Raw genomic sequence first — 13,642 nt, 5'->3', positions numbered from 1 at the left:
TCAAGTACTGCACATGGATTGGATCACTGGTGGAATACAGTAACAAAGTGTGATATACAGTATATGGCAAGCCATTCGGTTCTTGACAAATGCTTACAATTATATCTGAGAGGGGCTGAGACTGGAATTTGACTTGGTGCAGATCATGTGCCTAAAAAAGCTTTGAAACCCAGTTTGATTGTTCACAGCATGGCGGTCCATGAATAGACATGACACGTGGACCCCATGCAGTAGGCCTATTTGTTGTTATAATGAAACCAAGTATGCGCTCATGCACAATAAGGTTTATATGACATGAGACAAACATCCCATGTTACTGTTTTTAGAGTGCTTCTGTAGCTATGAACAGGGTATGTTGACTGCTCAGTTTTCTTGGGAAAAGCTTTTTTCACACGAGGAAAAAGAACCAGGCCATCTTAACACCATTATAAGAATGTTTTTCCAACCACATAGTATTGGTGTGGGAGGGTCCTGTGGGCAGTAGCCATATCAGACATTGCAATGGTGTTAAGTGACACCCCAGCCTCCCCTAAAAGAGAAAGAGTATTTCACAGCGCAGACTAGCCAGCGTATTCTACGATCCTCTGCAGGCTAGCAGTGTGCAAGGTATCACATTCTACTGCAATGAATAGGCTAAAATGAAGTAATCCATTACACTGTACATCATAGCAGTATTTTAGCCATCAGTAACCTATGCTGTGAGCAAGCTAGCAGTATGTTAGTCATTATGTTCCGCTATCCTGAGCAGGTTAGCAGTATGTTAGTCATTATGTTCCGCTATCCTTAGCAGGTTAGCAGTATGTTAGTCATTATGTTCCGCTATCCTGAGCAGGTTAGCAGTTTGTTAGTCATTATGTTCCGCTATCCTTAGCAGGTTAGCAGTATGTTAGCCATCATGTTCTGCTATCCAGAGCAGAATAGCAGTATGTTAGCCATCACATACTACCATCCTGAGCAGGTGTGGGTCCCAACTACGGTGTCACTTGGCGCGCCCCAGAGGTTTGCTACCATGGCAACATCTAGGCCTCGCTTAAGTGCTCAGGACCAGCTGTTGTTGCCATCACTCTAAAACTTGTTTTCACCCCCCCTCTCTCTCTAATGCATAGCTAACGGAAAAGGAAAAAAAAAAACATCACCATGACAGACAACCTTATGCTGTGGTGACCCCACACATGGCTTTCGCAGACAGATCATGTCTCACTTTCTCCAGCTCATTGCCACAGCCAAACCAGCCAGGCTGGATGAGTATGTTGTGAGTTGTTGGAACCCACAGAAATGTCCTCAGGCTAAATGTTCCATAGCCTACCTATAGAAAACCATTTACATACATCTACTATTGGATTTTCTACAAATGCAGGAGCCTGTTTTTTTCAGTTTAATGTGGTATAGCTGACCAATCAGTTATTAGTTGATCTATTACCCCACATTTCACCCTTTAATAGCCTACTGTTTATAACATCCAGTGTAACTGGATACATAGCCTACCTGTGGTAAAGAGAGGATGACTGGTGACGGCAGTGACGTTTCTGCTGATGGCCACCATGCGGGCTGTTAGCTCGTTAGCACCGTCCATCTTGCCCCCTCCATTGGGGAGGGCACAGGAGACCTCGGGGCCTTCCCCCTTCAGTGGAACAGCCTGGCCCTGGCCGGGACTCCTGAACTGAGCTGCAGCCTGGGTGCCCAGGGAAAAGAGAGGGGCTGCAAGGGCCTGTTTGAGGCCCAGGGCCTGGACCGCTGCCTGGGAAGGGGAGACCTCCCCCTGCTGGCTGCAGAGAGCCAGGTTCGGCACCTGGAAGGAAATAGTTGGCACACACAGAGAGAGAGAGAGAGAGAGAGAGAGAGAGAGAGAGGGATGGAAGATGCATTGAGTCATTGGGCAAAATTTAGACTGGTAATCAGCTGGCTGTTCGGAAGGCGAGAACGCCAGAGGCTGCCAGTGTGTATTGAATGTCATTATGTGCTGAGGGCTGTTATAGTATTGTGTGTGTGTGTGTGTTTGTTTGTATGTCTAGTAAGAGTACCTGTGTGCTGGCAGGCTGCTGGTTACCTGTGTTTTTGTGTGTGTGTCTATCAGGGTTGTGCAAAATTCCAGTATTGAATTGAAACTGGCTCTTAAATTCCAATGCAATTCTTGAATTTCACTTGCATTTCCATTGAGGTAGCAAACAGGAAGCAGAATTGCAATTCGAATTTTGCACAACCCTAGTGTCTATGTGTGTGTGTGTGTGTGTGTGTGTGTGTGTCTAGTAGCACCTGTGTGCTGGCAGGCTGCTAGTTGGTTGGGTGTGTGTGTGTGTGTGTGTGTGTGTGTGTGTGTGTTTGTGTGTGTGTGTGTGTGTGTGTGTGTGTATCTAGTAAGAGTACCTGTGTGCTGGCAGGCTGCTAGTTGATTGGGTGTGTGTGTGTGTGTGTGTGTGTGTGTGTGTGTGTGTGTGTGTGTGTGTGTGTGTGTGTGCGTGTGTGTGTGTGTGTCTAATAAGAGTACCTGTGTGCTGGCAGGCTGCTGGTTGGTCGTGTGTGTGGGCACCTCTGTCTGGACTGCGGTGACTGTGGCGGTTGGAGTGAATATGAGCTGAGGGGACAAAGGAACAGCGCGGCCTAGGCTCCTAGCTACTTGCACAAGGTTACTTTGCTGAGCCTGAAAAGCACACCAAACACGTTCACTTTTTGGCTAGGAGCTCCACAAATGCTTGCCAGGCTGCCAGCTCATCCAGTTATTCTGGTGATTCGATTAATGGTGAAAAGAGAAAATGGATAATAATCAAGGACATTCTAAGAGTGAAGTAGAAATTCAATAATTCTAAAGAAATTAAAGGCACCCATTATTTTAATGCGTTATCTGATGTGCGATGCACTGATAGTCCCCCCCCCCCCCCCCCAAAAAAAAAGAGTTTCCCAAATAGGCTCTTTTCCTGAACGCTCTGTGACGATCACTACAGCAGATGTGCCAGAGGAAGCAAATCTATATACGCTGTCCCAGGTCTCATTTGTTTTCTAAATGAGCCGCAGTGGTCCCCGAAATAAACGCTCCAGCCACAAGAAAGAGCGGCCGCACAGTCAGAAAATGTGACATTCAGACAGCTGAGGGGAAGGGGAGCACGTCCAGATTTCCACAGTAAAAACTGCGGCTGTGTTATTGCTGTTTCTACAGTCTGCGTGGCGAGAAATGATTCTATTCTAGTCGCTGGGACATAGGATATACAACCAGAGCCCAGCATTAGGAAGAGAGCGATGTGGTTTGGGCTTGAATGGGGAGATTCACGACAAACCCACTGACGCATTTAAGTGAAATATGTCCAGGGTCTTTACTGACGTTCCTAAATATTCACTAATGGCACGCATGGACTGCCCGCTTCCTCAGGAACCCCCAAAAATGCACACAAGTAAAATACCACATGCTTCTCAGAACTGTATCCTTTTACCTATTCTGAAAAAAAACATCAGTCGGCCAAAGTGGGAGTCGGATTGTGAACTAAATGTGATTCATACGGGGCACGCTTGCGGGTGACACTGCCTTCAAATAAGGGCCCCAGCTCCACACAATGATTTGTATTTATTTTAAGAGATTGGAGAGGATGCTTGGAGTCTATGAAGGAAATGCTGTTGGGTGACCCTCAACCCATTTTTTTTTCCCAGTCTCCACGGTCACTTTTGTGTGCTTTTTTTTTTCCTTGAGAGAAACTAAAACAAACCGGCAGGCCACTGATAGATGTACAAAGGAAATCTGTCATTCATGTTTTTTGTTTCGCTTACATTACATTTTCGTGTTATTTAGCTGACGTTTTTATCCAAATGACTACAAATGAAGTGGTGACCACACAAAAAAGGGAAACCATCAAGGAACAGTGCGACAAGGACATGATGTTAGTGCGGCAATAAGTACTACTTGCATTAAATCAAGTCATGGTTCTAGAAGGGGGATTTCTCCATCAGTCACTCTCACTGTTCTTACCATCTGTGCGCGCAGGTACATCTGGGCCTGGCTGGCGGTGAGGGTGGAGGCTGAGGTGTTACCTAGCAACACGGCCTGCTGGGTGATGCTGCCCGGGGTGGAGCTCACGCTCTGGGCTCGGCTGATGAGCTGGGCGGCAGCGGCCGGAGAGGTGGCCAGGTTGATCTGAGAGTAAAGAGCGAAGAGAGAGAGAGAGAGAGAGAGAGAGAGAGAGCAGGGAAGGAGAGTGGAGGGAATGAGTGTGTAAGTCCAAAATTCATAAACCTGGATAGGAGAGTCCATATTATCATCATGTCTGTGGTGGTATTTGTGATGTCATGTCCTAAGAAATTAAGCAATATTTGCAATATGAGTGCTTGTTGGACAAAAAACATAATTATGATGTTTCTGTTGGCTAACAATATCAGAAATGAGTTATTATTTTCATTTTGAGTCATCAAGCTATTAGCTGCACTTTAAATAGATTATGGTTTTCCTTTTGAAGCTCATTGTGTGTAAAAAACAGACTCAGCTGTGCTTATGTGAGCATCTTTAATGATGGCAATTATCTAATTCAATGGAGTTTTTTTTGTCAAATTCACCAAATTGCTCCTCACAGCCTTTTAGATCTCTGTTCCATGTGTGTTAAAAAAAAAAAAAAATCACACACACACTCTAGTGTTCGTACACAGATGTGGTACTCTAAAAGGGAAACACACACACATGGCCCGGACCAAGACTTAAATTATTCCAACACATTGCTTCAGAAGCATGGATTTCACACAAGGAGTGTCATTGGACTGGCTTTTATCAGAGTTGCAACCTTTACGCGGTGGTTTCCTGGTTACCAGTGGGCTGCCAACACTGTGGTTTCATGCTACAGATGGGCACGGTCACCCAGGCTGTCCACCCACTTTAACATTGGGCCATTTAGTTATAAACACATGTGCTACTATTTCTGGAGGCCCTGTTGAAAACAACGCTCGCGTCCCATTTGCAGCGCTCTCTGTGGTTCGTGAGGACTGCATTGGCTGGGATCTGACTCCATGTTAGCAGAGCTCACTGTGGTTAATGAGGACTGCATTCGCTGGAATGTGGCTCCAGGTTGTCCTGAGCTTTGCCTTCACTGGGCTGAAGAGGGTTTAATCATGGCTGTTTGTTGATGGAGGTTGTGGGGTGTCGGGGTAAGGGGAGAGAGGGGGAGAGCACAAGTCAGAACCATTGCCCATTAATCAACACTGTGAGCGTCTTGGCACTTCAAAAACACAGAACAGCACTTGGGGAGAACACTCAGCAGGAAACAGAATCCCCCCACTCTTTTACCCAGAATGGTCAAAACATACATTCTCCTCTCCCAGTGAAACTGACAACAACTACAGGGGAAACCTAACCCATAATATTTCACATAGCGCATTGCTATATATGGGTTGCTATCTCAATCAGCGGACTTAATGAGTGTTCAACAAATGACTTATTGCTCTGAGCTCTTTTTTGCTTCAGTGGAGCAGTGGAGCCTAAAAGAACAGTATTAAAGCAAGATGTCGGAGAGGCAGTTATTAATATTGCACTGTCCGTAAGAAACAGGATGTGATAGTTCTCAGCTGGAGTGAGGTCCTTCACACACACTCAAACAAGCGTGCTCTGAGGGGGCCACGCTTCAAAAGCTCTTATCGCAGCCTTTCATATCTCAGCGGCTCAATGCCAGCCACTGTCTAGCTAGACAGTGACAATTAGCTTAGAACTGCCCACACTAACCTCAGGCTAACTGTGCGTAATAACCAACAGCTTTTCCTGTCATTGATACCCTCCAAATACACTCAAAGCCCCTTGGAGGGGAATGATGTGTCTTTTCATCACACATTTCTTGAGATTGCTCTAAATTGTGGCTTAGGAGAATCTAACCAAATGCAACACCAGAGTAAAACGCAGATGGAAAACAGTTCAGGCTTTTAATATACTCTCGGATGTCATTTATTTCACAGGTTTAGAACCGTTCTCTCTGGAGCTGTCTAGAGGGATGAAATGAGCACCATCCGCAGTGTTTAGACAGATATTTATCAGTGTCAGTCCTCATCAGCAGCCGCCTCACTGCTCAGGTTTCACAGAGCTGCAGCCAGACCGGAGGGCACAGAGCTCAGAGCTCAGCTCAGCACAGCAATGGAATTGAAGAATGTGATGCCTCAGATGTATGTAAAGCTGAATCCCCATTGTTCAGCACATATACATACGTCTCCGTAATGTTATTTTCATTGTGTGTGTGTGTGTGCGCGTGGGCGTGTGTGTGTACACATGCATATGTAGGTGTGTGTGTATGTTAAATGAATTCATCATCTGCTTATGCATTTTATATACCAATATTGCATTAGTGGTTGAGGGTTTTGCACAATGGCATATCTTCTCGTGTCCCAGTAATAATATAACTAATATATTACTGTTTACCTTCAAGGAAACAAATGCATTATTAAAAAGAGATTGAGTGCTTAATAATACTTTCCATTAATGCACAGTTTTACAGTAAATGGTAGTTTATTAGTAGACCTATCTCTCTGCCTGCCAGAACAGATGCTCGCCCAGTGAGCACTAATGACTTTAAAAAAAAACAGATGAAATTAAATAGCAGAGAAAACGCCACACCCAGTGACATATGATATCAGACTAATGGCTTTATGCTCAACATGCAAGTGGTGTCCTTGACAATGGGGCAGGTTAGATTACAGGACCAAAGTAAAGGTCAGGAGAACATATCTCTGTTTCTTTCAAATCAACTAAAGAAGGGCCCTGAGATTTTATTGTGTGCCGACAAGTGTTGGGGATTTGTTTTTGACTCTGCTCACCTTACTGAAGCTTTTGTATATTTCTTTAACCAAACCAGTTGATATTAGTGACAAACGTTTTACGTATCAGTGTGTGTGTGTATGTGTCAGTTTGTGTGTGTGTGTTTTGTGTTCATGAGTGGGTGTATAGGTGTATGTGTGTGTGTGTGTACGTGTGTATATGTGCGTGTGTGCGTACGCGTATGTGTGTGTATGTGTGTATGTTTACGTACATGTGTGTGTGTGTGTGTGTGTGTGTGTGTGTGTGTGTGTGTGTGTGTGTGTGTGTCACTGCCCCTCCCCCCACCTGCTGCACGGCGGCCAGGCTCTGGAGCTGCGTGTTGCTGAGGTGCTGCTGCTGCAGGGCGGCCGTCTGCAGCATGAGGTGCTGCTGCTGCGCCGCGTACATCTGCTGCAGGTACTGCGCCGCCGTGCTGGGCTGCCTGTTCAGCGCCTGCTGGATCACCTGGACACACAGAGAGGGAGAGAGAGATGGATAGAGAGAGGGGGGGGGTGGAGGGGAAAAGAGAGAGAGAGAGAGAGGTGGAAGGGGAAAGAGAGAGAGAGAGAGAGAGATGGAGGGGGAAAGAGAGAGATGGAGAGGGGAAAGAGAGAGGGGGGGAGGAGGAAAGAGAGGGGGGGAGAAGGAGACAGAGTTATGAATTATATCCACAATAACCAAAACATACACTGTAGAACTTGCTACCACCTCCCCCCAGACTTGAGCATACACAGACACACAAACACACACACACCCACACACCCACACACACTACCCGCCACCGGGGGCAGTGTAGTTCTTTCCTGTCACTGGAGGGGTCAGTGATCTCCATCATGGCAGCCCATCTGTCAAAACACCCCCCTCTCACCCTCACTCCTGACAGCAGAAACACATTCCAACCCCCCCCCCCCCCCCCCCCTCCAGCCCTGCTCCATCATTCAGGCTTCAGAAAACAAGGCCTGCAGCATGTGTTTGTATGCGTGCGTGCGTGCGTGCGTGCGTGGGTGCGTGCGTGCGTGCGTGCGTGCGTGCGTGCGTGCGTGCATGTGTTTGTATGTGTGCGTGGGTGCGTGCGTGCGTGCGTGCGTGCGTGCCTGCATGTGTTTGTGTGTTTGTGTCTGTGTGTGTGTGTGTGTGTGTGTGTGTGTGTGTGTACTGTATGTGTGAGGCGGAAGGTGCCATATGATGACTGTTTACGTTGATGGACCAGTCCAGAGTGCTTGCATAGCCCTTGGCTATGACCTATGGGTTCCAGCATAAACCTCTGGGATCCACTGCCCTGATCTGCCATCACTGTGCAGCACAGCTCTATGGAGGATGCCTGTGCAACGAGGGAGTCCATCTAGAGTTCTCCTAGGCTTTGCTAAAGAGTTACATTCATGGAGCTAGCTTTTCTAATGATCTGCAGATCTCAAGAGAAAATATAAATATATATATAAATATATAAATAAATAAATTAAATATAATGTGATTACATACATGTGTACTTATCATATTTGTGTTTGTGCCACTGCTAAAATACAATTGAAATGTAAACTATTCCCATAAAATGTAAAATAACACCAAACAAGTTATTTCAATGAACCCCATCTTCAGGACCTCATATGTAATGACTGGCTCCTGCTTTGGACCACCAGTCATAAAAGCCAGATGTGTATGGATATCGTCAAATTTGCTCACCTACTTTATAGCACATTGTGCTGCAATATACCACCAAATACACTACCTACAAGACGCTGTAAAACCACACATCTCAACAAATAGATTCATATACATTATTCATTTTTGGAAACATAAAGTGATTGATCTTTATGTCTGCCTAGAGGAAGCAGTCTGAAGCCATGCCAAGCATCTTAAGATTACTTCACAATCCTTCAAGGACCTTTCCCCTCTACAGTAGTTTTCTCTTAGCAGGGTTTTGAGGCCTTCAAGCCTCATACACAAAACAGATTGAACTCCTTAGTACATTTCAAAACTACACTCACATCCAAAGAGCACTTTCTAAAAATCTCAGAAGTTATTTAAATGTGGGAAAGTACTGTATAGTGTTTAATTATTTCTTAAAAACAAAAACTAAAAATGATCAAGTCAAAACTAGAAGTAAAAAGTAAGTAAGAGCCAATAATAAAAAATAAAAAAAAACATGCTAAATAATGATTGGCATCTTTATAATGTTCAAACATGCAAGTGAAAGCAAACAATGTGTAAATGAAGATGCTCACCCAACTCTATTAAATCCTCCACACACTTTTCTCCCCTAAACAGAAACTGCAACAGCTGGGCTGTACAGTTCCCATTGCAATAGTCCAGACCGGTTCTCAGTAATACTATCTTTTCTTCACTTTGGACACCAAACAACTTGTGACTGAAACATTCACATGAAACAAGATATACCCCAAATGCCTTAACAGCCAATAGGTCCTGAAGACTGGCTTGGCCACTCCTTAGAGACATCTCTGCTTGAGTGACACCCTGTGTATCATGGCATATTTGGGCATAAAATGCCTTTTCACCTTTGACCTGTGAACCTGACTGGGGATGACCTCTTCACTGGCCCAAGGGTCGCGAAGGAAGGGCAAACTGCATAATCCTATCTGCCATGAACAGGACAGAAGCGTCTGTCACTAAACATGTCTTAAGACATGTTTAGTGACAGACGCTTCTGTCCTGTTCACCCCTTAAAGTGTTTGTGATATGCTGTGCTGGTCACCAGAGTGAACCAGGGGGAAAGAGTCAGAATTCACTTCACCACATGCCAGGTCATTGATGACGTTGTACAAATAGGTCAGAAATGGAATGAGTCCAACATAATGTAAAGGGAAACATTGGCTGTTCATTAAAATAACATATTGATTTAATTTCATGTATTCTATTCTGAACTGTCCTCTTGTTATTGAATGCTTAGAAACATGCGCTGTCAATGTTTCATGCAGTGCATTCTTTAGGCTTTCAACTGATCTTTTTTTATGTTTTAAAAAAAAATATCCATCTCAAACACCTCAGTTAGTTTACCCTCTTTATGTAAAACACTAATAGGCTGAGGGGTTAAAGACATCAGAAGTCATTAGCAGGTCATGGTTCATACCTGTTCCTACTCAAGCTGACCACAAACAACAAGATGGATGGCATTTTCTTGAGGCGTGACAAATAGCATTCTTGACCCCAGTTTGCCCATCAGTCTTCTTAAAGCCACACTTTGTTCCTCATTCGACAGCAGCTGTCTACACTTTGCAAAAAACTTTAGACATACACTCCATCAAAAGTTAAATCAACAACGTTCCTTCACTTTGCAGTCTAATGGTATTATTAAGGACTCTGTTGCTTTAGGCAACCAGCAGATGGCAGCAGTGACATGTCTCATGACTCAGCCCATTGCTTCTGTTGACTGTAGAACAAGGCCTTAATGAAAATACCAAGACTGATCTAATAATCCACTACATTAGTTTTAAAACTTTTGACATTTCATACACACTACCTCAATGGTTCCCAAAATGTGCAACAGCCCCACAGGAGGGGGTCATGGAGCGACATGAAGGGAGGCATGACTTGAGAATGGAACAACAGAATAACAAATCTGAACAACCAACTACTTGTCAAAACACATACAGTACACACATAATGGTGACATATACATTGACAAAACAAACAAACAAAACAGACATACGTGATGACAAAGACACTATTTATCCACCTCTATACTGCATTCAGTTTAACAGTGAAAGTGTATGGATGATGAAATGTGGGACAGTTAAAAGTGAGTGCATCTGAGCCACTGTGTTGGGATGGGGAGGATTATATTTTGGACCACATGGAACCACTGCACTGATTTCAGCATGTCCAATGTAAGCCTGGCCTACCTGCATCTGTCTGTCTGGGACGCCGGCGTAGAGAGAGATCTGAGGCGCAGCGGTGCGGGTGGGGGTGGGGGTGGCCGGGGGGTTAGTGGGGGCGCTGGTGGTGCTGGCGCTGCAGGCCGGGGGGGCCTGCTCCTTCTCCATCACACCCTCCACCTGTCTGCTGGAGATCCACCTCTGCTGTCTACTCTGGCCCTCTACAGGACCTCTCCACTCTGTTACTGTGAGAGAGAGAGAGAGAGAGAGAGAGAGAGAGAGAGAGAGAGAGAGAGAGAGAGTGAGAGAGAGAGGAATTAATATTTAGATGGACTGGTTTTCAGTAACTTTTCAGTAAATTACATTTCTTGCTATTCCCCCCCCCCACACACACACACACTTCCTTGTTTTTTTTTCATCTTGAATCGCCAAGGATGAGTGGCATGATGACTCATGATGAGAGAGCACTTGCATGATACATATTTCAGCTCTCTGAAAAATACAGTATTTGTAGGCACCATCTCCCACCACCCGACAGACAGTATGTTCTGGAATGTTCTAGCTCTCATTAATTGGGCTTTGACACTTTGTTGAGAGAGACGGAGAAAGAAACATTCTGGAGAGAGCATGTCCAGGTGTTAGAGCATCACCCCAAGATCCAAGGAAGACTGTCATGAGGACCTTTGACACTGTAGATGGAGACATTTGGTTTGGTTGGATCAGCTGCTTTGTGTGTTTTTAAACTCCCGGTGGTGGGTTTGACAGACATAGCGTCATCAAAACAGCCACCCAGATCCCCCTTTTGAACCATTTACACTTGTGTGGTTCCATCTCTGAGACTACCCTCGTTGGCGGAAAAATTGGGGGACACGTCAACTCTTCAGCCGTCTGTCTAAAAAGGACAGGTGTGCCACGCTAGAGGCATATATAATCACAGAAACCCCCCTAGTGTAAAAGTGACTACTGTAAATCCAATGTTTCGCAGCTATGTACAACTCAGTTACTATTGTGAAGTAGATGAACATACTCCAAACTAAAACCAAATAGGCAAACATTTTTGCTTCAGAAATATACATTACGTAAAGTAAGAGGGAAATCACTTTGTCACTTTGATTTAGGCTGAATGTTTCCTCTAACCCCTGAACAACTACACACAAATGGCTCAGAGTACATATAGAGTGATCATTGGACACACAGGGGTGCGTTAGCACAGTGCAGACAATCCTTCTATCTAGTGAAACGCCATGAGGTGGTGGCGACGAGGCCGTGATGTGTGTCCTGGCCAGTACCCTCTCCGCTCCGTCCGCCATCCGCTGCCCATCTGGACTCCCCCAGTTCAGTTTACACCATGCACCCCTTACCACATTCCTCCACGAACCGCCTGATGCTTAATAGACATGTTTCAGGTGCCTCAAGATTTCTGTCTCTCTCTCGCTTACTCTCTCTCTCTCTCTCTCTCTATCTCTCGCTTACACTCTCTCTCTCTTTCCCACATGTTTTCTCCTTATGACTGGAATGGATGAGAATGGATGAGATGATATCCATTCTGTCCATCTGTGTGTCCCTCTCTCTTTCTCATTGTCTCATTGTAAAAGCCAAGTGTGTGGTCACTGGTCATACCAACACACTGCACACCACCTGTGCCTGGCCTGTGCCTGGACTGTGTGCGTTGTGTGACAAATCACCAGCCTCGAAGGCTGTGCAGGGGGAAACCTGAGCGATGTAAATCACATAGAGGCCGCCCTCCGTGGAGAAACAGGGTGGCGCATCACTCAGCACGTTAGCAAGCGCTCCAGCGGCCGGCGTGTTATTAGGCTGTCAAACTAAACAGCTCTCACACAGACCCAACCATGTACCGGTAACTCTCCCCTTTGATTTCAACAAACGTTAGCAGGCATCAGGTGACCGCTAGTGTTTATGTTGAAAGCAATGAATTTAGATGAGAAATTGTGCAGAGGAATGAGAAAAGCATACTGCTGACCAAAAGTTCAGATAATCATTAAGTGCCAGATCCCTAGATCAGTTGGCTGACCTAATTTCTACCTACTCCAAATCTGAAGTAATTATTCTTGGTGATTTTAATACCGACTGGTCTTCTGCTGCCTCTGACTCCATAAAGGAGATCTCCTCCAGTCTCAATTGAACTCAACTAATCACTGAACCAACTAGGCCTAACCTCCTGCGCCCATCTAAGTCATCCACTAGAGATTTAATCTTCTCTAACAAACCTGACAAAATCATAGCTAGTGGAGTCTTTGACCTAGGGGTCAGCGACCACTGCCCCATAGCTTGTATCAGAGACACTCACTTTAAGAAGGCACCCCCTCGCATTGTCCTAAAAAGAAATATGAAGCAATTTAATGAACAGGCATTCCTAAATGATTTATATTGCAGCAACATCCCAAGCACCTCTGAAATCTCTGATGTTACGCTAGCCCTGGACTTCTTTCGCGAGTCCTTTCTCTCTATTGCTGACGTCCATGCCCCCCTTAAAAAGCTCAGAGTAAAAAACAGATAAAATCCTTGGTTTTCCACTGAACTGTCCATTTTACTTCTTTCCAGAAACAAAGCTTGGTTGTTGGCCAGACGTAAAAAACTTGACCTCGATTGGGCCACCTTCAGAGAAATCAGAAATAAATTTACTTCGAAGGTCAGACAAGCTAAATCAAATTATCATCTCAACTTGTTTTCTAATTCCTATTCAAATCCTACTCTTTTCTGGAAAGCATTTAAATCAATCACATCCAACGCAACTGCTTCCATCCCTTCCTCTATAATGCTTGAAAATAACCCCACTGAGATCTGTGCAGCCTTTAATAACCATTTTGCTACTGCTGGCCACATTTTTGACGAAAAGTCTAGTGCAGGGTTGGGTCCCCAACCTTTTATGTACCATGGACCGGTGGACCGGTTTGATTCCCATTTTTTTTCACGGACCGGCGGGGGGGGGGGGGGGTCGGGGGTTCAATGTTCCATATGTGTTGTGCATGCATTACTTGAAAAGAACTAGCTCCAGTTATGTATGAACAGTGAAGGTAACGAACTCTTAAACATGTGAAAAACGTGA

At 45.1% G+C, this 13,642-nt stretch overlaps 1 protein-coding gene across 5 annotated transcripts in view; it reads right to left on the bottom strand.

Moving 5' to 3' along the window:
- Window positions 1-13,642, bottom strand: part of phc2a (polyhomeotic homolog 2a (Drosophila)) — a 45,225-nt gene that overhangs the window by 14,445 nt on the left and 17,138 nt on the right. For 4 of the 5 annotated variants that reach the window (XM_042096698.1, XM_042096696.1, XM_042096695.1 and 1 more), the window contains 5 exons: window positions 10,603-10,820; window positions 7,052-7,210; window positions 3,953-4,117; window positions 2,486-2,638; window positions 1,486-1,789 (listed from right to left, as the gene is read on the bottom strand). In XM_042096698.1, coding sequence (XP_041952632.1) covers window positions 1,486-1,789; window positions 2,486-2,638; window positions 3,953-4,117; window positions 7,052-7,210; window positions 10,603-10,743 — 922 coding nt within the window. In that variant the 5' untranslated portion in view covers window positions 10,744-10,820. The remainder of the gene's footprint in view (window positions 1-1,485; window positions 1,790-2,485; window positions 2,639-3,952; window positions 4,118-7,051; window positions 7,211-10,602; window positions 10,821-13,642) is intronic. The other variant, XM_042096700.1, reaches the window with a different exon arrangement.

The sequence above is a fragment of the Alosa sapidissima genome, chromosome 7 (genome assembly GCF_018492685.1).
Source record: "Alosa sapidissima isolate fAloSap1 chromosome 7, fAloSap1.pri, whole genome shotgun sequence".
In the NCBI taxonomy this organism is placed as follows: domain Eukaryota; kingdom Metazoa; phylum Chordata; class Actinopteri; order Clupeiformes; family Clupeidae; genus Alosa; species Alosa sapidissima.
Note: the sequence above shows the minus strand (reverse complement) of the source record. Positions and strands in the feature narration are given on the sequence as shown.